At 47.1% G+C, this 21615-nt stretch overlaps 2 protein-coding genes across 3 annotated transcripts in view; both read left to right on the top strand.

Annotated features, from left to right (window-relative positions):
* chrm3a (cholinergic receptor, muscarinic 3a) overlaps positions 1–7436 on the top strand; it is a 74293-nt gene extending 66857 nt beyond the window's left edge. Inside the window, exon 3 of the mRNA XM_030378988.1 lies at positions 3211–7436. Coding sequence (XP_030234848.1) covers positions 3230–5296 — 2067 coding nt within the window. The 5' untranslated portion in view covers positions 3211–3229 and the 3' untranslated portion in view covers positions 5297–7436. The remainder of the gene's footprint in view (positions 1–3210) is intronic.
* Positions 7437–7528: 92 nt separating this feature from the next.
* Positions 7529–21615, top strand: part of fmn2a (formin 2a) — a 48346-nt gene continuing 34259 nt past the window's right edge. Inside the window, exons 1-2 of one of the 2 annotated variants that reach the window (XM_030378976.1) lie at positions 7529–7945; positions 15130–17278. In XM_030378976.1, coding sequence (XP_030234836.1) covers positions 15166–17278 — 2113 coding nt within the window. In that variant the 5' untranslated portion in view covers positions 7529–7945; positions 15130–15165. Of the gene's footprint in view, positions 7946–13251; positions 13455–15129; positions 17279–21615 lie in introns of those variants that run through there. The other variant, XM_030378977.1, reaches the window with a different exon arrangement.

The raw sequence follows: 21615 nt of genomic DNA, 5'->3' as shown, positions 1-21615 counted from the left end.
TAGATGGAGACCCCAAGGTCCAGAGGGGCTTTGAGAGAGCTAGAGAGAGAGGGAGAGAGCGAAAGGGATAGGGAGGGAGAGAGAGAGAGAGAGAGCGAGAGAAAGAGATGGTGAGATGATGATGATGTGAATGTAACCACTCATCAAAGAATTATGCAGACCACCCATGACACAGAGAATTCTTTGTATTGCACCCTAGGCTGTTATCTTCTCCAACTTTGATTCATTCATTTCACAGGAATAACCACGCGTAGGCCTTTCCCTCCGTTGTACCCCCAATATCTGTCCTCAAGCCATTGTTAATGAAAATGGGTACAAACAAACCCGATAAAATCTTTAAACACACAGATGCACGCACACGTAAACACACACAAACACACAACCACACACACACACACACACACACACTTACAATCATTTACAGACACGCAAACAAACAAAAACAGATCCATTATACACCCACACCTCCCTCCCTTCATAACTTCCCACCCAGGGCCTTGTGGACGGCTTTACACAGACACCTTCCAACGCTGAGCGCTTTACCGGCCGTGCGTGTCCCGTTACCGCTGCAGTGGAATGTGCCTCACGACGTGCTGAAACGGAGAGAGTGTTTACTGTAGTGGAGGGGGGGGGATGTTAAGAATGTTGTTTATCACTGAGTTCTATGGTTTTGGCTCGCGCCGAGCCATTATTCTGATCTGCTTTCACTTTGTGTTTGCATTTGTCTTCTTGTAGTTTTCTTGGTGTCCATTTTGCTATTGAGTTTGTGTATAAATGGAACAAGGTGTGCGTGTGTGTGTGTGTGTGTGTGTGTGTGTGTGTGTGTGTGTGTGTGTGTGTGTGTGTGTGTGTGTGTGTGTGTGTGTGTGTGTGTGTGTGTGTGTGTGTGTGTGCATTTACGTATGTCGTGTGTGAGAATTCTCTGTGACGGCATATGCCTCCTTTTCATGCTCTTTGAGTACGTGCAAAAAGAGCATTGTGTGCATTACTAGTTTGTGTGTGTGTGCGTGTCCGGGGTCTCTGATGCACTCCTTATACCACCTTACAGTAGGAACATCTCTTAATCTCCCTTTCTCTTTATATGTCACTCTCTCACTCTCTCCCTCTCTCTATGTCACTCTCTTTCTCTCTGTCAGAGATGACTCAGTGGCTGGGGGCCACTCGGGCCCTTTAACTGCACTGTGGGAGGTCTGAAACTGTGTGTGTGTGTGTGTGTGTGCGTGCTGGTGTTAGATTTTTATTATATAACAATAAAACACACATTAACACATTATTTTGGTGTGAAACCATCATCATGCATTAAGACGAGGAGGGTGCAGCAGGCAATCATGTTAGCAATACTTTGGGAGGGATGAGTTATCCTGAAATTGAGGTTGTATCGGTTATAACTGCAGATGGTATAAATGAACCATGAATACAGATGGTGGCTGTTCCCTCGCTCCTTAAGGGATAGGCTCCTCGCGGAGACTCCTGCTGTCGTTAGGCTGCACTTCGGCCCTCAAACCCATGCAAAACTGTTGCTAATTAGCTAGGGGTGTCAAGCACATTGTCATTTAGTTTAGGCTGCATCGTATGGGATTCAACCAACACAAGGCGCCCACCTGCTCATGTGAGTGTGAGTCCTGGGAATCAAACTAACAACCATCCGTTCCATTAGAGGAATCTCCAGGCCTTCCCTTTTTTAGTCGTTCCAAATAATTAACTTTTATGTTCTGCATTTGTTTGCGTCCTAATCTGTTTGTATGAAATTTTAGAAAATGTATTGTTTTTAATCTTATAATTTATGTAATGCTGTGTTAACAATTGGGACCTGATATTTGACGAATACAAAGTTATGCAATTTCGTTGAACACACTTTTAACGCTTGGTGTTCATGCTCCAAATTTCCATGAACATATTCGCTTTCAGAATTCTTTCAGATATAACTGCTTTTGTTTATCACCGACCTATATATCCTCCTGGTTATGTTAGGTATTTGAAATACCAGATGACTCAAATAATAGTTCTCCTTGGACCTGTTTCTCATCTAGTGAACTTTCGACTCAATAAAAACCAAACGATTACCATTATTCAAGAGCGAATTTATATTCTGAATGAAGCGAGAGCTTTTTGGACAGGCTAGAATTAGAGAACAAGATTGTTTCCTCCTTGCAATTAGCTAGCCATCATCTTCAGTCTACATATGCCCTCTGATCACAAGCTCCTCTTCTACCGTCCTCTATTAGTCACCTCTCTCTCTCTGTCTTCCTCTCTCTCCCCTCCTCCCTGTGTGTTGACAGCATAAAAGCCCTAATAAGCTACTCATGTTCCTAGTCATTAGGAATCAGGATTCAGACGCGTGCATTGTATTACTTTTATTTAAAAACAAGAAAGCAAAATGCTTAAAAAAAGAATCCACTAAGATGCTTAACGTTAGCTATCTTTACATGCAAACTATGGATGCTGATCCTTAAATTCAAAGCGGGAATTAATTCCTCTGTTACTGTCCCGATTCAAGCCAATCTTCAGTCTTAAAACAGCAAATTCAAACTTGTTGATCATTATTGGCTTTCATTTATAACCAAGGAGCAAAGCGGAGGAGACAGTGATAGTGAAACAGATGATAGCAGATTGGAATTCGGGAACATAACAGAAATAATAGACAGACGCACGTGTGCACAGTCAGGGAGCTGCTATTAAACACTCGGTGGAAGAAAGCAATGGCATCCCAACATCATAAAAAAAAATTAAAAACCTTGTCACTGGTGTTTGAATGGATGTGATTAAACTGCACTACATCTACAACATCCACAAACGTCATTCCTTTGATGGTGGAATAATCAGGAGCACATCAACTTTTAGTATTACAGACGAGTGTATGATTTAAAGTTACAAGTTCCTGATCTTTTCTGTTTTAGTCAAGCTGTTTCAATAGTTGATATTCTGCTACATTTTCTCATTTGTTCCTGCCGGGTAGTTCATCCCATAATGGTTTAGTTTTAATCTGATTAGAAGGGAATGAAAGAAAAAAATCCAATTCGCCAATCGAATGGGTTATGTGATTAGTTGAAACAGTTCAACTGTAAGATTACATTGTGACTCGTTTATTCAGTTAATTTTTCTCCTTGTTGCTCTTTTTCTCCGTTACTCTCTCTCTCTTATAATCTCTCGTTATCTCTCTCTCACCATCTCTCTCTCCGCCTCACCACCTCTGTCTCTCTCTCTCCCCAGAATATGCCAGGACCTAACGATGAGCTCCAACAGCACAGACCCTGGCATTTTCCTGACTCTCATCACGTCTCACCCTGGCGGAGGTGCCTACCCAGAATCCAATGCTTTGCACCAAAGAGGAGAAAGCGGAGACCCCTGGCCTCTGCTTCCCCTGACCGCCCTGGATGACAACGCCTCATTCCGCGGGGATCTCTTCAACCTCAGCTCGGACGACCCCAACGGGACGGCCTCGCCCGGCTACGAGCCGTTCCTGGCCTACCCGGTGTGGCAGGTGATGTTCATCGTGCTGCTCACCAGCCTGCTGTCGCTCATCACCATCATCGGCAACGTCCTGGTGGTGCTGTCCTTCAAGGTCAACCGCCAGCTGAAGACGGTCAACAACTACTTCCTGCTCAGCCTGGCGGTGGCCGACCTCATCATCGGGGTCATCTCCATGAACCTGTACACTGCGTACCTGGTCATGGGCAAGTGGTCCATGGGGAACTGGGCCTGCGACCTGTGGCTGGCCATCGACTACGTGGCCAGCAACGCCTCGGTCATGAACCTGCTGGTCATCAGCTTCGACCGCTACTTCTCCGTGACACGGCCGCTGACCTACCGGGCCAAGCGCACCACCAAGCGGGCCGTGCTGATGATCGGCCTGGCCTGGTTCGTGTCGCTGGTGCTCTGGGCGCCCGCCATCCTGCTGTGGCAGTACTTTGTCGGGGAGCGGACGGTTCCGTCCAACGAGTGCTACATTCAGTTCTTCTCTGAGCCCATCATCACCTTCTGCACGGCAGTGGCTGCCTTTTACCTGCCGGTGACCATCATGAGCGTGCTGTACTGGAGGATTTACCTGGAGACCCAGAACCGCTCCCGAGAGCTGGCCGGGCTCATGGGCTCCGGGACTCGAGGACAGTCGGGAGGAGGAGGAGGAGGAGGAGGAGGGGGTGGAGGGGGTGCTGCCGCCAGTGGTGGTGGTGGGGGTGCTGTGTCCCGGAGCAGCGGCAGGGAAAGGAGGTCCCGCTTCATCCAGCACCAGACGGGGAGCTCCAGAAGCTGCAGCAGCTACGAGCTGACCCGCTCGTCTCAGAAGAAGAGCTGCTGCCGCGCTCTGATCGGCTGCTTGAACTGCTGGTCGTCCGGGGTACGACCGGGAAGGCCCGGCAGCACCCGGGCGGGGGAGGGCGACCCGGATCAGAGCAGCAGCGACAGCTGGAACAACAACGAGGCGGCGGTGTCCGCGGAGCACTCGGGCTCCTCGGACGACGAGGACTGCAGTGGCAGGGAGATGATCCCCAAGGGCCACGCCATCTTCTCCATCGTGCTCAACATCCCCGGGATGAAGGCCATCGTCAACTCCCAGCTGACCTCGTGCGAGGACCTGGACGAGGCCTCAGAGGAGGACGCGCTGAGGGGCGGGGAGGCCGGCCGGGACGGCGGCGTCTCGCCCGGCTCCGCCAGCACCACTACCACCACCACCACCGCAAACACCACCGCCAACTCCACGGCCGCCACCACCCCGGCCGGAGCCAACAACAGCTTCACCCCCTGTTTCCCCTCGCACAGGCCGCAGTCTATGCCTTCTGTCCAAACCACCGCCAAAGCGAGTTCCTTCGCCGGTCACCCAACGGCGTCCATCGACGGCACCGCCGACTCCTCCGCCGGCACCGCCCTCATGAAGTCCCCCTCGGCGCCCATCACCTTCAAGGAGGCGGCTCTGGCCAAGCGCTTTGCTTCCCGCGCCCGGACTCAGATCACCAAGCGCAAGCGCATGTCCCTGGTGAAGGAGAAGAAGGCGGCGCAGACGCTCAGCGCCATCCTCTTCGCCTTCATCATCACGTGGACGCCGTACAACATCATGGTTCTGGTGAACGCCTTCTGCAACAACTGCATCCCGCCGAAGCTGTGGGCGGTGGGCTACTGGCTTTGCTACGTCAACAGCACGGTCAACCCCATGTGCTACGCGCTGTGCAACAAGACCTTCCGCACCACCTTCAAGATGATCCTGCTCTGCCGCTGGGACAAGAAGAAGCGCAGGAAGCAGCAGTTCCAGCAGAGACAGTCGGTGGTGTTCCACAGGAAGATCCCACGGGACTCCACGTAGGAGGGGGCCGTTGGAGCCTCAGTGTTTGGTTGAATGTAGGTGATAATGGGCCATGGACCAATGGGAGAGGAAGCTTGAAGAAAACAACAACAAAAAAAAGGCGTGATGTGGTTATTGTTTGTTTTCTGTGCAGCTTTGCCGCTAACGGTTTCTCCGCAGGAGCCTCCCCCTGTGGTTCACCCAGGACTGCTCTTTTCAGAGTAAAAGCCCCATTGGTGGGGCCCAGGGACGTTGACGTATGCAGCTGAATGTTCATGCTGGGATGTGCTCAGTGGGTTTTTTATTAAAGGTGAGTTCCACAGATGGAGGGTTGAGTGTGGTGTATGCGTTTGTTTGTTTGTGTGTGTGTGGGGGGGAGGGGAGGCTCTTACAATTCTACACAAGTGCAGCTTGACAGAATGGACTGAATTGAAAATGATGAAAAAGGGCTTTTAGATGCATCACAGAAGAAATATTGAAGTGCAATTGAAACCTAGGGAAATTATACCTTTTTGAGAAAAGGGAGACACATTTTTACCATTTTCTCTATAGTAGTTATCACAATAGATCTATGAAGGGCAGAGTCATTGGAGCTAAACGTTTATCAGATGTCATTCATGGCAAAAGGAGGATTCATGGTCGATAGTTATTCCATTGTACATTTGACTTTCAAATGTGGTTGGTGGATGTTTTTATTCAACTCTGTTCTGTACATTGCCTTTCTACCTTAATATAGTTTTTCTTGTGCTTTATGGAATACCAATGGTTATGAAACTGTGTTTTTTTTTTCGAGTTGACAAGAGATCTGTTATTTTTTGTGTAATCAATCTTTGGATCTAGTTTTTTCGAGCCAGTGTTCTGCTGACAGAATAGTGAATATGTTGTGTGGCACCACAGTCAAAGAGACGCTTCTGTGCTGTTTAATGTGAGTGTCGTGATTGACTTGGTGGAGACAATAATATGTGCATCAAGTAGCTCATTTTTGTTTCATGTGGTTGGGGTTTTTATGTTTTTAAAGTAAAACGTATACAATGATGATGGTGATATGCTGTGTGTGTACATTAAGATATTGTGACACAATGGTTGTACAAGAAAATACATAATTTTATGGCAACATGATTTATTTATCGATTGTTCAAAAAATCCCAGTATAAATAAAAAAAATACATCCGTCCCCTCTTTAGTAGGTAGAGCAATAGCGACATCTAGTGGCGTGTGAAAACCATGCAGAGACTAGTGAATCTGCAAACCAAAAAAGGCACAAAAGACTTCCAAATTTCCAGATTATTAAATTACACACCTCATAAATTCCTTGTGGACAGAATGTATTTTTTTATTTCAAGATTCAATCTACTTGGCATTATAAATAAATATTGAGATGTTACTGATATCACGCGATGTGTGATATGTCCAGGTTATCTTTGGAAGCTATGATTATTTAATTATAGATAGAATTTATTAGAATTATTTAACCACTACTTCATGTGACTTGGGGTCTTTTCTTCTCAAATATATTAATTAAGGTGTATTGCCAATGAACTGATTTCCCATTTCTCTTTGAGTTTGTATTGCCTGGCTTTTGTTTATTTGCTTATGAATGGGGCTAACAGCAGTCACAAGGTAAACGTAAAGTTGCCAATTAACGTAACTGCTCTACTTTATTTTACCACACAACATTTAAATAAAAGTTTGATTTTGACTATAATTTTTTAGTTTTCATTTTTCTTTTTACCTTTAGCAGCATGTTTTTATTTTTCCAATCTATTCATATTGTACACAGGTGTGGTATAGAAAAACAATACAGGATTGTAGGAATTAGGATACAGAGGAAGGGCTGCAGTTGGATGGTAATGTATCATTGTGGACTTTGTAGGTACTGAGAGCAAGAAGGAGTGTGCATTGAAATGATAAGAAATAATGATAAGTGTCTGTAAATGTATGGATATTTTAGCTGTTTCCCCATGCAATGTACTAAAGTGTTATGCATTCTTCATCAATATTCGAGTTTTGTTCTTTTAAACATTGGCCATGTGAACTACCTAAATTAATGAACACCGAAAAACTTTTTTTGTATTTGTTACATTTCAAGTATGCAGTTAATATGAGTCAATAAACATGTGATTTATTGACAAAATATAAAAACATATCCATCCTTGTCTTACATGATGTCATCACTGTTTTAAACCCCAATTAGAGTGAAATAATCTATTGTATTTATCAATTACCATCTCCTATGTATCACGTTGTATGCCTCCACACACAGCACTCACAAACACACACACACACACACACACACACACACACACACACACACACACACACACACACACACACACACACACACACACACAGAATTTGACATATGAGGGAGAACTGTCATTTCAAGGAATTATTTGACTCACTCGATTTCAAGTCAGTCGCATGTCTCCCTTCCTGCTATAATCATGACCTTCAGGTCGTTGTGTGAGATTTCGTATGACTTACAGTAGCTTACAGAACCTTCTGATAAGAACCTCCCAGTCGGACCAACCACATGATGGGAGCTACACAGTTTCATGTGACCGTTTGCTGAGCAGAGGAGACATCAGGGGACAACAAGCACTTGTTTGTCTTGTCTTCATTTTTTGGTCAACGCTGAGAAAGACCAGCTGAAGAGAATCTGCTATGCAGGCAAGTCATGCTGTGCTTTAACTTACTTTTATATTTTAGATGTGGGAGATAAATTATCTTGTGTAAAGTCTTATAATGATTGTAGTTGTATGGTGTTTTACTTTTCTGATTATTTCATTAGAGGCTGTTTTAATAATTGATCTCTGAAAGGTGTTGCTATATAATATACACTTAGTCAACTTCTTTAAACTCTCAAAGAACTGTTTATTTACAGGAACTTTCATAATGTTTCATGTTTTTTATAAGGTTTGTAATGTAATTCATATAGCTTAATACAATCACTTGTTGAATTAGAAAAATCCAATAGAAAATGGGATGGGGTATTTTATAAATATGCGGTTAGTCTACATTCACGCATTAATCCAGACAAATGGGAGTGTTGGAAGTCGGTATTAGCAAACTCACAAACAAAATGAGAAGAGCTACTCAACAAGGAACGTTTTCAAGGAAAATGTTACTAAGAATATGGGATATAAGGGTGGGGTGATGGTGTGTTAGGTATACGAATTGTATGGTTAAAGCCAAAAATAAAAACGCATATTTATACACACACACCCCCGCGTTCATATATATATATATATATATATATATATAACAACCTAACAGCACAACATTATTCTGTGATGGGCATCAGATTAAATAAATATTTGTCATAGCGCATTATATTTGTAGCATATGATCACCCTGTGTTTCCGCTGATGCCAAAGTCACAGTGAAGACCTTTTGATAAATAAAGACAGCTGCATCTCTATCTTTGCTCAATTCCTTTCAATTTTTCCCTGACGTCACTGGACCAATTCGAAAATGCATTTATGGTTTTCGATTTCCGAGGGGCGTTATCAACGGGCGCAGACCATGGGCGCAGACCAAAGTACCTCTGGAATTGGATAGACCTACAACCAATCACAGCCACGAAACGTGTGACACATCATTAGCAACCATCTTGGTTGATTATGAAAAGGCCTCAACGGCGCTGTCACGCCAAATTTGTACCGGGTGCCAAATTTGTAACGGGTGCCAAATTTGTACCGGGTGCCAAATTTGTACCGGGCACGTCATCAGCTGTCCGTTGCCAGGCAACGGACAGCTGATTACGTGAGGGTTGTCCGTTGCCTTGTACGTTTCAAAAAACATTTGCGCTCATGTTGCCAAAGACGGAATAACATAATACAGTTAACGGATCGCTAGATAGCACTTGTTTTTACTTTACATTTGTATTGTATTTAATTGTTTAATCAAATTTAGCTAGTAAATTAGCTAAATAAACTGAGTGCTAGTAAACTGAGTGTAAACCGAGTGTTTAAAGCGGGTTTCAAAAAACAGTTGCGCTCATGTTGCCAAAGACGAAATAACATAATACAGAAAACGGATCGCTAGATAACACTTGTTTTTACTTTATATTTGTATTGTATTTAATTGTTTAATCAAATTAAGCAAGTAAACTGAGTGTTTAAAGCAGGTCAAGGACGAAATAGCACAATACAGATAACGGATCGCTAGATAGAAGGTTCGCGAATGTTCGTGAACCTTTCACGTCATTCGACGCGATCATCTGTTGCCAGGCAGGTTTGGAATGGATTGCGTATGGATGACGTGCCCGGTACAAATTTGGCACCCGCTACAAATTTGGCGTGACATCTCTTTATTGTCATCTATTAAACCCGCCCCTTTTTGATAGATGGTTGTGATTGGTCCGACGGGGGCCAGGTCGATCGAAATCCATATGAATGACCAGCGATAATGGCTCTGAGCAGGGCCAGACAGGTCCATGGGTCAGGCACGTATGCAAATTCAAATATAATAAGAGCTCGCCGATTGTCTGCCACACTGGCTAGCTGCATTTAGTTTTTGTTTGACCTGGACGTTGGCTAATGAGATGAGGATTGGGATCAGGGAAAGAAAAAAGGTGCGCCAAAACACTAACTCTGGGTCCGACCCCTGGTCAGAGAGGTAGCCTACACCGATAACACGCCTTGACAACGCTGGTGAAACTACTACGTAGTTCGGTTGACTTTACATTTTTATTTGGTAAGCGTTCACACCGGAAGTTGTTAACTAAACATGAAAACAAACGCCTCGAAAATCCAAGGTAAACTTACGGAAGCGATTCGGACGGAATATATAGGCTAGGCCTACTTCATCATTGAGTAGCTTCTTCCGTCCATCCATCGCAGCGTTTTCGTTGCAGCACAATCAGAGCCATGTGATTCAGCCGAGGTAGATACTCCAGGTTGCGAGGACACATTGGCCATGGTAGATGAAAGCCTTGTGTAAAACTTGCCAACTAACTCTGGCATAATGGCTGTGTCAGAAATATTCTTGCTTTTCTGGCATATTGTGTCCCAAAACTCTTCATCACATAAAATGCACTCAACATGCAAATCCTTTTCTGTCCAAACAACTAAATAGGCAGATTCCAGTTTGCACACCCCAAGTTGAGTTTGCACCTGGTAGAAATACTGGTGGTTTCGGTTAAGTGTCAGTTTCCCTTCACTGTCCTTCTCCAAATAGGATAAACTGTCCAACATGTCACTTTTCACACAGAATGGACATTTCACTTCAATTACACTGACACCACAACAATCACAAGAAACAAGGCCATCGGGAGAAGCACCCAAGAATGGCACACTTGGATTTATGAAAAAACCTGTGTCGTGTACTTTAACATTTTCATGAGATTCCTTATGTACATCTATAAACATATCACGTGCAAATTTCTCATGATTACATCCCCCAGGTAGTGGCTTTTGATGTGAATCTGTATGACTCAGGATAGCATACACTTTTGATTAAGCTCTGAGCTGGCTGTTTTGGATCAGTGCAACATGCAGTTTTCATTTTAGATGCTGTGATTCGACCAGCGCGAAATCTAAACCACAGTTTAGAGGAAGCTTGATCCCTCGTAGCGGCCTCAACTGCCTTTGCTTGCTCCCCTGAAACAGAAATTTCAACATCTTTGCATGTGGACAATAGCTCACTATAGTCCATGTGAACTGCTTCGTCTTTTCGCAATTCCGTCAACACAAGAGGTAAATTTTCTCCAATTGATTTTGGAACAAAACTGTCAGAGTAAGGCTCAATCAGGGACAAAATAGCAGACTTTGATCCAGTCGCGCTAAGAGCACTGAATAATGATGACAGTTCATCACTGGTTGGCTGTTGCGGTTTCCCAACTGTAACAGTAGAAGAAGTGGAAGTATCACTTGGGTCCTCAAGTGGCTGTCCAAGAGCAGCACATTTCATCCTGCCAGCTCTTTTACTTGAGACCTCTTGGTTACAGTGAAGTCAATCTTCCGGCATTCCCTGTATTCCACCTTAGACAGTGCAGTAGGTAACAGCCAATACGCCTTCTCTTGCGTCACTGTCTTTGAGTCCCTCAACTTCACTGTTTCTTCTATGAGAAACAATAATGCAGCAACATGTGTGCACGTCTCTCCGAGGCCAGCCATACACGTGCAGTGGGCTCCAAGTATCCGACCAGACTTCTCAGCGATTATCCAGGGGTGTTTCTCGGATTGATTGAGAATGGAGAACCTGAATAAAAGACATGACAACCAAATAAGTAAGAATAACAAAATAGTTTCTCACCGTTTCACTTTAAAAAAATGAATAACAGTTAGGCTTATCTGCATCACTTGTTCACAATGTGGCCACACAGGCCCCCAGAGGTTATAAACTCTGATAGTGATAAATGCACTATAAATAAAGTTGATAGTGTACATTGTACATAGCAATCTAGACTGTGGTCTGTGAAATGAAAAACGGTTGAGAATCACCTGGCTACACCTTGGGTATTGCAATGATATCATACAGTTATGGTTAGGTTGATTAAAGACATTATTGCATTACTTACTTTGGCCTTCGCAACACATCTGTCGTCGATGACTTGGTATTGAATCTCCCTCACCCATCCACACACCATCTGGTTATAGGCCTCCAAACTTTTGTACGCTTTAAGGTCTTCCGCTGTGTATGGGCTTGGCGAGAAAACCAGGTAGTTGACGATGTCAGGATAACAAACAGACGGAAGACTCTCCGGGTCGTCATTGATCCAAGACGAGGGAGCCAACTCGTAGGGATCTGCACCACCAATCAAATCTAACTTCCTCAAATATCGTGCTTTTTCGCCCGGTCCAAGTCCTTCCCTTTATGCCTTTGCATCTATAACGCCTTTTGACGAGCTTTTCTTGGGTTTATGACCTTTATCCATCGCAGCGTTTTCGTTTATCTAGCGCAGAGTTTACATGCATTACAGCGCAGTGTTTACATCGAGTGCCTCCAACATGGCCGCGCATCCGGGTTACTGCCCAAGACTTGACGTCGGTGAAAACCCTCTATATATAAATATTCAGTAGCCTATTAGAGTAGCTAATTTGGATAATTTTTGGGCTGGTTTACTAATTTAAGCTTAATACTCATCAAAGTAAACCACAGGGAATGTAGGCTATTTACCACAGTAAAATATATAGCCTACCCAACCTTGATAATAATCAATAAATCTGGTCACCTTACTTTAATTGCCTCATGGCCCAACTTGACTCGATGTTGCGCAATTTCTTGGTTCGCTTCCAGTATGGCTCGGATCACGTTCTCACCCAAAAGGTTTTTAGGAACACCATTAAAACCAAGACGAAAGAACCCAACAGCGCACAAAGTTGTTGCTGCATTATTACTATAGTACGGAAGCCGAGAACGGCCATCGATTATTTTATTTTTTTATGCACTGTTATCTCGTGATAACGACTTATTATCTCGTTATCTCGATATAACAAAGATCGTTTTCTCGTGATAACGAGATATTTTTTCCCCTTCGTTTTCTCGTGATAACGAGATAGGACTCGAGGACTAATCTGAAAGCCATCTCTTACAGAAAGGCACAATGCAATTTCTGCCTGTGTTAGACCTTGGTTGAAGTAGGTCCTGATGCGTTGATCAATAATGTGATCTGCCATTTTCACCTCCCTGGGACACACCTGGATCAGACAGTGGAAGCTCTCGTAGGCTGAAATCAGCACGATCACATTAACCAGCGCCAAAAGTCTGTCTGTTATATCGAGATAACGAGATAATTAATTCGTTATCACGAGAAAACGACCTTTGTTATATCGAGAAAACGAGATAATTATTTCGTTATCACGAGAAAACGACCTTTGTTATATCGAGAAAACGAGATAATTAATTCGTTATCACGAGAAAACGACCTTTGTTATATCGAGAAAACGAGATAATAAGTCGTTATCACGAGATAACAGTGCATAAAAAAAAAAAAATCGATGGCCGTTCTCGGCTTCCGTAGTTCTCGGCTTCCGTACTATTGCCCTCAGCAGGGAACGTTCTGAGTTTCCCTCGGATTTAATTTTCATTAGACGAGCAACTCGTTCAACAGCGTGACATGTTTCTATCGTTTAATTTGGTTCGCTGGGCAAGGCTGCTGTGAACGCACACCGAACCAAATGAAAAACAACAAATTAACTTCACTTCTGAACCGGACCATATCTTCCGCATTCAGGTGTGTAAACGACCAAAGTTACGGGGCTACACCTGCATTACCATGAACGGTCTGAGAGGAGGTGTTCAGTGTGTTTAGTCTGAGAAACGACGCTGAAGTTGGCATCCGATTCAGCGGCTGGTGCACTTTAAAGCGGTCCTGATTGAAAACCACTACACCTAGACTCTTCAAATCTGGACTAGATTATCACAGTGAGGCTATACATTATAATAAACATAGTTACAGATTTGTGAAACCTTTTTTCTATTTGTGAAAATGCAATAAAGGCTCATTTTAATGCTTTTTAGGGGTCCAGACTGCATTAGAACGGGTCCTGATTGAAAACCACTACACCTAGACTCTTCAAATCTAGACTAAATTATCACAGTGAGGCTATACATTATGTAAAACATAGTTTCAGATTTGTGAAACCTTTACCCTATTTGTGAAAATGCAATGCGGTCTGGACCCCTAAAAAGCATTAAAATAAGTCTGTATTGCATTTTCACAAATAGGGTAAAGGTTTCACAAATCTGAAACTATGTTTTACATAATGTATAGCCTCACTGTGATAATGTAGTCCAGATTTGAAGAGTCTAGGTGTAGTGGTTTTCAATCAGGACCGATTTGAAAATTCTAAGTGGTTTTCAAGCCGAATCGGATGCTGCGAATCGGATGCCAACTTCAGCGTCGTGTCTGAGAAGAGGTTCCATGGTCAGTGGGTTTAGTCTGAGAAGAGGGTCCATGGTCAGTGTGTTGTTTAGTCTGACAGAGGGTCAATACTCGGTGTTTTGTTTAGTCTGAGAAGAAAGTCTGGTCAGTGTGTTGTTAAGTCTGAGAAGAGGTTCTGGTCAGTGTTTTGTTTAGTCTGGGAAGAGGTTCCGTGGTCAGTGTGTTGTTTAGTCTGAGAGAGGGTCCATGCTCAGTGTTTTATTTAGTCTGAGAAGAGGGTCTGATCAGTGTGTTGTTTAGTCTACCCCTGGGGCAGACCCATTATGAGCGACCCCTGTGTTTGTCCTGTAAAAAGGGTTTATTGATGAAAAGGTGTAGCCTATTGAACTGTGGCTGGTCATTGCTCAGGCCTAAGTCATAGTGTTACCCAGTATTTACTAGGCACGTTTAAGGAGAACCTGACCACGCATTTACACAAAGGTCAGCAAAGCCTAATGAGTGGTCAGTGTGTTGACCGTCCGTTGAACCATACCAGCCTATAGGAGGTTAGGTATGCAAACCTTTTAACATCTGGATTGTCTGCTTTGTAAATGTCTCATCCACATTTCACCAACTAGAAAAATAGTGAATCTCAAGGGTAAATTAGCTTTTTTAGACATTAAACAAGCAGGGTTAAGGGTTGTTTTGAACTTTAACTTGTTTCTCTCAGTCATTAAAGACAGAGAGAAAAATCGAGAGGCCAGCGAGGGCAGAGGCCTCGCACACATACACAAGCACACACAACCACAGAGTACCGAACCGATATTTGTTATGTTTAGTTGACAATTAGGCATAGCTTGTCATTTAATCAGTAAAAGAAAAAAGGGAAAGCTAAACAGAATACTAAATGCCTTATCAAATCCTGGAAAACCAATGTATTTTTAATGAATCTGTAACATCTACTCCTCTCTGCTCTCCCCTTTATTAGGTCAAAGTATAAACAACCATTAATCAATGCCTTCCCCATTACCTCCTCTAATTATAGCCCGTCCAGTGAACCTGACAAAGACCACAGGCCATCATGCAGAGCATCAAGACGGTGGAGACACAGGTGCCCTTCCTCAAAGAGAGCTTCTTCACCACCACGTTCAGAGGCAGGAGAAAGAGCAGCATGTCCGACCTCCTCCACAGACAACAGCACTATGCACAGCTGCTCCCCGTGCCACAGCAGCCACACATCCTAGAGCAGGATTCGTCGCGACAGCAGTGGCCCCAGCCTCCTGGCGACCAGGGGGGGGCAGGGCAACCGCAGCATCCTCGCCTGGCGCGCTCCACCAGCAGCCCGTTATGCAAGACCGCTGATCGGCCGAAGCGGGAGGGGCAGCGAGAGAGCAAGGATGAGCGAGCGAGCGTGGCTAAGCCGGGGAGGGAGGGAGATGGAGCGTTGAGGGGTAGTGAGACCGTGACTGCCGGCGCCAGTCTCCACCTCTCGTCAGCAGCGGTAGAGGCAGAGGCGGCAGCAGCGGCAGCAGCATCCGCCTCTCAGGCTCCCGTGGTAGGACGTAGGAGGCAGAGCTTCATCAGGAGAGGATCTGCGTTGTTAGTCGCTGCCCAAGTGGGGGTCAGCTCTGCCCAGGCTCGTACCCCGCAGCATGGCCTGATCGCAAAAGGAGTGCGCCTCCTCAGGAATATGGGGAACCAGGAGGCGAAGCATAAGAAGGCAGGAGGTCCCGGCGATGGGGATCCAGCCTGCGATGGAGACAGGGGAGCTGATGGCAAGGTGGAGGAAAAAAAACCGAAGAAACCCCTGAGCAACGCGAGCAAAGGAGCTGGGGCAGAGGATGTTTCTAAAAAAAAAGAGTCTAAGGGTTCTGTGTTTTCCAGCATGCGGATCAGAAAGAGCTTCTCCAAGGCAAAGGGCCTCTCCAAGCAGGAAACCTTTGACATCAACAGATCCACCGCCATTGATAAAACAGACCTTGGTGCCAATGTGGAAAGAAGTCTGTCAACCGATGACATTAGCACGATCTCAGATGACAGTTTTCCCGGGGACAGAAATCGGTCCATGGTGGACGAGGGCGACAGGGAGACGAGCTCTGCCTCGGACCCCGACCTTTACAGTTTCCACTCGGCGGTGGCGGATCACGAGGACCTCCTGTTGGACATCGAGCTGACCATCAGACAGCAGCACTTTGGGGCAACAAAGGGGGACAACCTAAACCTGTTGACCAAGGGGCCCGCAGCTTCTGAAACAGAGTGGATGTCTCCGCCTTTACCAATCGCATGTATAGAAGCAGACCCAACTGCTACCCTCAGTCACACAAAAGCTGAAGACCAAATTGGTCAAGTGGAGACCGAGTCAACCCCCAAGAGACCATCCCTTTCAAGAGACCCCTCCGAACTAGGGTCTCCTAGCGAGTGTGGCCCTTCCTCAACCTTGGCTGTAGACACAGAGATAATCAGTGGCAGCCTCTTTCAAAAAACAAACAGCACTTTCAGTTTGCTTGACACAACTGTATACACCTCCTTTGAGAGCGCAGAGGGCTCCCAGGACCTCAGCCCAGTGTTTATTGAACCAGGTGACATAGCGTCCCACTACGTAGATACGTGCCTTCCCGATATACTTTTAGCCCCCTCGACTGGCGCACTTATGGGACCGCCCAAGAGCGTAAGCAGCCTTGACTTGACTCTGACCAGGGAAGAGGAGGAACCGGGAAGGCAGGACTTCCTGTCTCTAGATCGACGCAAGAGCCACCATTCCATGTCGCTGGGAAGCCCCCCTGGAGCCATTCGGAGACGGAAGTCCTCCGTGGCCTCCGGGGTCAAGCTCTATCCGCCCATCCACCCTTCGTACGTCAAGACCACCACGCGGCAGCTCACCTCCCCGGTCAGCTCCCCCTTCACAAGCCCCCAGGTGCCCAGGAGGACCGAGGACGACGGCCATGACGCCGTCGCAGGACACGACCTGGGTCTGAGGGTCCGCCGGCAGAGGTCCTGCTCCGTGGCCGGGCCTCCCAGCGCCTCCACGGACTGGTCCAGAGATCTGGACGAGCTGAGATCCGGCCAGGACGGGGACGAGGGGTCAGGCAAGAGGAATCAATCGAGTGGGGCATACTGGACACTGGGTTCCAAGAGAGCGCATGGCCGCCACAAGAGCTCCAGTTCCACAGGGTCCTTCCTGGACGTCTTCTCTGGTGAGTTCAGTAGTTCTTCCACTCACTTGTAGCGTACTTGAAGCAATTTCACGCATTCCTTTCATTGTAGATCCAGATCTGTTATACTGCTGCTCCCTATTTAGTTTTTCATCGACTCTGCCATTATGTTGCCCTTATGCTCAAACCTAATCTAATGAATAAATCATACGAATCATAAGAGTTGATGAATGTACTAGGAGTGTACCGTGTCTAGTGGAGAGAGGCATTTCAGTACTTAAATTGTGCCCCCGTCTCTATTGCATTAGAATATAAAGAGCCTATTATGCGAGGACATTGTTGCATTATAACTTTGATTGAAAGTCTAAATCATTATGTAAATTGCTGAACCCTAATTATCCACCGAACCGTGTCATTGCCAATAATTTTATAATGCAAAATAATTTCTGATTTGACAGAATACTGTGTGTGTGTGTGTGTGTGTGTGTGTGTGTGCGTGTCTCACAGTAACACGGGAACGGCAGACAAAGCATTTGAGGGGCTTCATGGTGATGTTTCGTCCGAAAACAAAGACCCGCCTTTATGAAAGCACAATGTTAGTCTGTCCTCGTGTCTGTTGGTCTCAGTGTCAGGAGCTCAGCTGCTCTCTACTGTCTGCATGTGTGCTCATAAAGCAGCTGATAGCATTACTTATCGCCCAGAGCTAGCTATGTTATGCGCTGCACACACATCTCTTCCTCTCTCTCTCTCTCTCTCCAGCACTCTCTTCACCCCTCTCTAGCATTCTCTCTCTCTCCCTCACCCCAGGGTTCTCTCTCTCTCCCCCCCTCCTTTACACACAACAAGTGACGTTTAAATACATGACATGACAAAATTCACAATGGGTTTCCTGAAGCCACCATTCTAGGGTAGATGCTATCTCTGATATCTCCATCTTCTACCTCGGACCATCTAGTAGTGCTTCATTACCTACGCAACGCTGAAGTCTTGTTGTTGTCCAAGCGACTCACTGACTGACACTAACCGGTTCAATGTTTCATGTGACTCTCATCCGTTCACTGTGTAGCCCTGGTCACACCACACACAACTATGTGTTCCACAAGAAAGTGGAAAAAAGCTTCAAATGACTGAGTGATACACAGGAGAAGACAATTTTCCAAACACTGATTGTGTGTGTGTGTGTGTGTGTGTGTGTGTGTGTGCGTGTGTGCATGTGCGTGTCTGCATGTGTGCCTTTTTCCCCCTCGAAGGAAACTGCGAGAAGTGATTTGACATTTCTGTTCTAAATATAGTGGGGCGCTGCTGCTAAGCCCAGTTCTATTATTTATTTTGAAGTCTATCCTCATCCTCATCGTCATCCGCTTATCCGGGGTCGGGTCGCGGGGGGAGCAGCTCAAGCAGGGGGCCCCAGACTTCCCTTTCCCGGGCCACATTGACCAGCTCTGACGGGGGGATCCCGAGGCGTTCCCAGGCCAGTGTTGAGATATAATCTCTCCACCTAGTCCTGGGTCTTCCCCGAGGTCTCCTCCCCACTGGACGTGCCTGAAACACCTCCCAAGGAAGGCGCCCAGTGGGCATCCTTACCAGATGCCCGAACCACCTCAGCTGACTCCTTTCTAAGTAAAGGAGCAGCGGCTCTAATCCGAGTTCCTCACGGATGGCTGAGCTTCTCACCCTATCCCTAAGGGAGACGCCAGCCACCCTTCTGAGAAAACTCATCTCGGCCGCTTGTACCCGCGATCTCGTCCTTTCGGTCATCACCCAGCCCTCATGACCATAGGTGAGGATAGGAACGAAGATCGACCGGTAGATCGAGAGCTTTGCCTTGCGGCTCAGCTCTCTTTTCGTTACAACGGTGCGGTAAAGCGAACGCAATACCGCCCCCGCTGCTCCGATTCTCCGGCCAATCTCACGCTCCATAGTACCCTCACTCGCGAACAAGACCCCGAGGTACTTGAACTCCTTCACCTGGGCTAAGGACTCATTTCCTACCCGGAGTAAGCAATCCACCGGTTTCCTGCTAAGAGTCATGGCCTCAGATTTAGCGGTGCTGATCCTCATCCCAGCCGCTTCACACTCGGCCGCCAGCCGATCCAGTGAGTGCTGAAGGTCACAGGCCGATGATCCAATGAGGACCACATCATCTGCAAAAAGCAGTGACGAGATCCTCAGACCACCGAACTGCAACCCCTCCCCACCACGACTACGCCTCGATATCCTGTCCATGTATATCACAAACAGGATTGGTGACAAGGCGCAGCCCTGGCGGAGACCAGCACCCACTGAGAACGAAACTGACTGGCTGCCGAGAACACGAACACAGCTCTCGCTTTGGGAGTACAAAGATTGGATGGCCCTGAGGATAGACCCCCTTACCCCATACTCCCGCAGCACCTCCCACAGTTTCTCCCGGGGGACCCGGTCATACGCCTTCTCCAGATCCACAAAACACATGTAGACCGGATGGGCATACTCCCAGGCCCCCTCCAGGATCCTTGCGAGAGTGAAGAGCTGGTCCGTAGTTCCACGTCCGGGGCGAAAACCGCATTGTTCCTCTTCAATCTGAGGTTCGACGATCGGCCGAACCCTCCTTTCCAGCACCTTGGAGTAGACTTTACCAGGGAGGCTGAGAAGTGTGATACCCCGGTAATTGGCACACACTCTCTGGTCCCCCTTTTTGAACAGGGGAACCACCACCCCGGTTTGCCACTCCTTTGGCACTGTACCCGACTCCCACGCGATGTTGAATAGGCGTGTCAACCATGACAGCCCCTCAACACCCAGAGCCTTTAGCATTTCTGGCTGGATCTCATCAATCCCTGGGGCTTTGCCACTGCGGAGATGTTTGACTACCTCAGTGACCTCCACCAGGGAAATTGACGACGAAACACCATCAACCTCGAGCTCTGCCTCCAACATAGAGGGCGTGTTATTCGGATTCAGGAGTTCCTCAAAGTGTTCCTTCCAACGTCCGACGACCTCCTCAGTTGAGGTCAACAGAGTCCCATCCTTACTGTACACAGCTTGGATGGTTCCCCGTTTCCCCCTCCTGAGGTGCCGGATAGTCTTCCAGAAACACTTTGGTGCCGACCGAAAGTCCTTCTCCATGGCCTCTCCGAACTTCTCCCACACCCGCTGCTTAGCCTCCGACACGGCAGCCGCTGCAGCCCTTCGAGCCTGTCGGTACCCTGCAACCGAGTCAGGAGTCCTCCAGGATATCATATCCCGGAAGGCCTCCTTCTTCAGTCGGACGGCTTCCCTGACCACCGGTGTCCACCACGGTGTCCGAGGGTTACCGCCCCTTGAGGAGCCTAAGACCCTGAGGCCACAGCTAGCCACCGCAGCTTCAGCAATGGAGGCTTTGAACACCGCCCACTCCGGCTCAATACCCCCAACCTCCACAGGAATGCCAGAAAAGCTCCGCCGGAGGTGTGAGTTGAAGATACCTAGGACGGGGGCCTCCTCCAGACGTTCCCAGTTCACCCGCACTACTCGTTTGGGCTTACCAGGTCTATCCGGAAATTTCCCCCATTCCCTGATCCAACTCACAACCAGATGGTGGTCGGTTGACAGTTCCGCCCCTCTCTTTACCCGAGTGTCCAAAACATGCGGCCTCAGATCAGATGACACGATCACGAAATCGATCATCGATCTTCGGCCTAGGGTACTCTGGTACCAGGTACACTTATGAGCACCCTTATGTTCGAACATGGTGTTTGTTATGGATAATCCATGACTAGCACAGAAGTCCAATAACAAACGACCGCTCGGGTTTAGATCAGGGAGGCCGTTCCTCCCCACCACGCCTCTCCAGGTGTCTCCATCGTTGCCCACGTGGGCGTTGAAGTCTCCCAGCAGAACTACGGAGTCCCCTACTGGAGCCCCATACAGGACTCCATTCAGGGTCTCCAAGAAGGCCGAGTACTCTGAGCTGCTGTTTGGTGCATATGCACAAACAACAGTCAGAGTTTTCCCCCCTACAACCCTTAGGCGCAGGGAGGCGACCCTCTCGTCTACCGGGGTAAACTCCAACACCGCGGCGCTCAGCCGGGGATTTATGAGTATCCCCACACCCGCCCGGCGCCTCACGCCCTCGGCAACTCCGGAGAAGAATAGAGTCCAACCCTTATCCAGGAGTACGGTACCAGAGCTGAGACTGTGCGTGGAGGTAAGCCCCACCAGATCTAACTGATAGCGCTCCACCTCCCTCACAAGCTCCGGTTCCTTTCCCCACAGCGAGGTGACGTTCCACGTCCCCAGAGCCAGCTTCTGCCGCCCGGGTCTGGTCCGTCGAGACCCCTGACCTTCGCTGCCACCCATGTGGCTGCGCACCCGACCCCAACGGGTCTTCCCACAGGTGGTGGGCTCATGGGATGAAG

Source organism: Gadus morhua, chromosome 15 (assembly GCF_902167405.1).
Source record: "Gadus morhua chromosome 15, gadMor3.0, whole genome shotgun sequence".
In the NCBI taxonomy this organism is placed as follows: Eukaryota; Metazoa; Chordata; class Actinopteri; order Gadiformes; family Gadidae; genus Gadus; species Gadus morhua.
The sequence above is the reverse complement of the archived record's forward strand: the minus strand, read 5'-3'. Positions and strand labels throughout refer to the sequence as shown.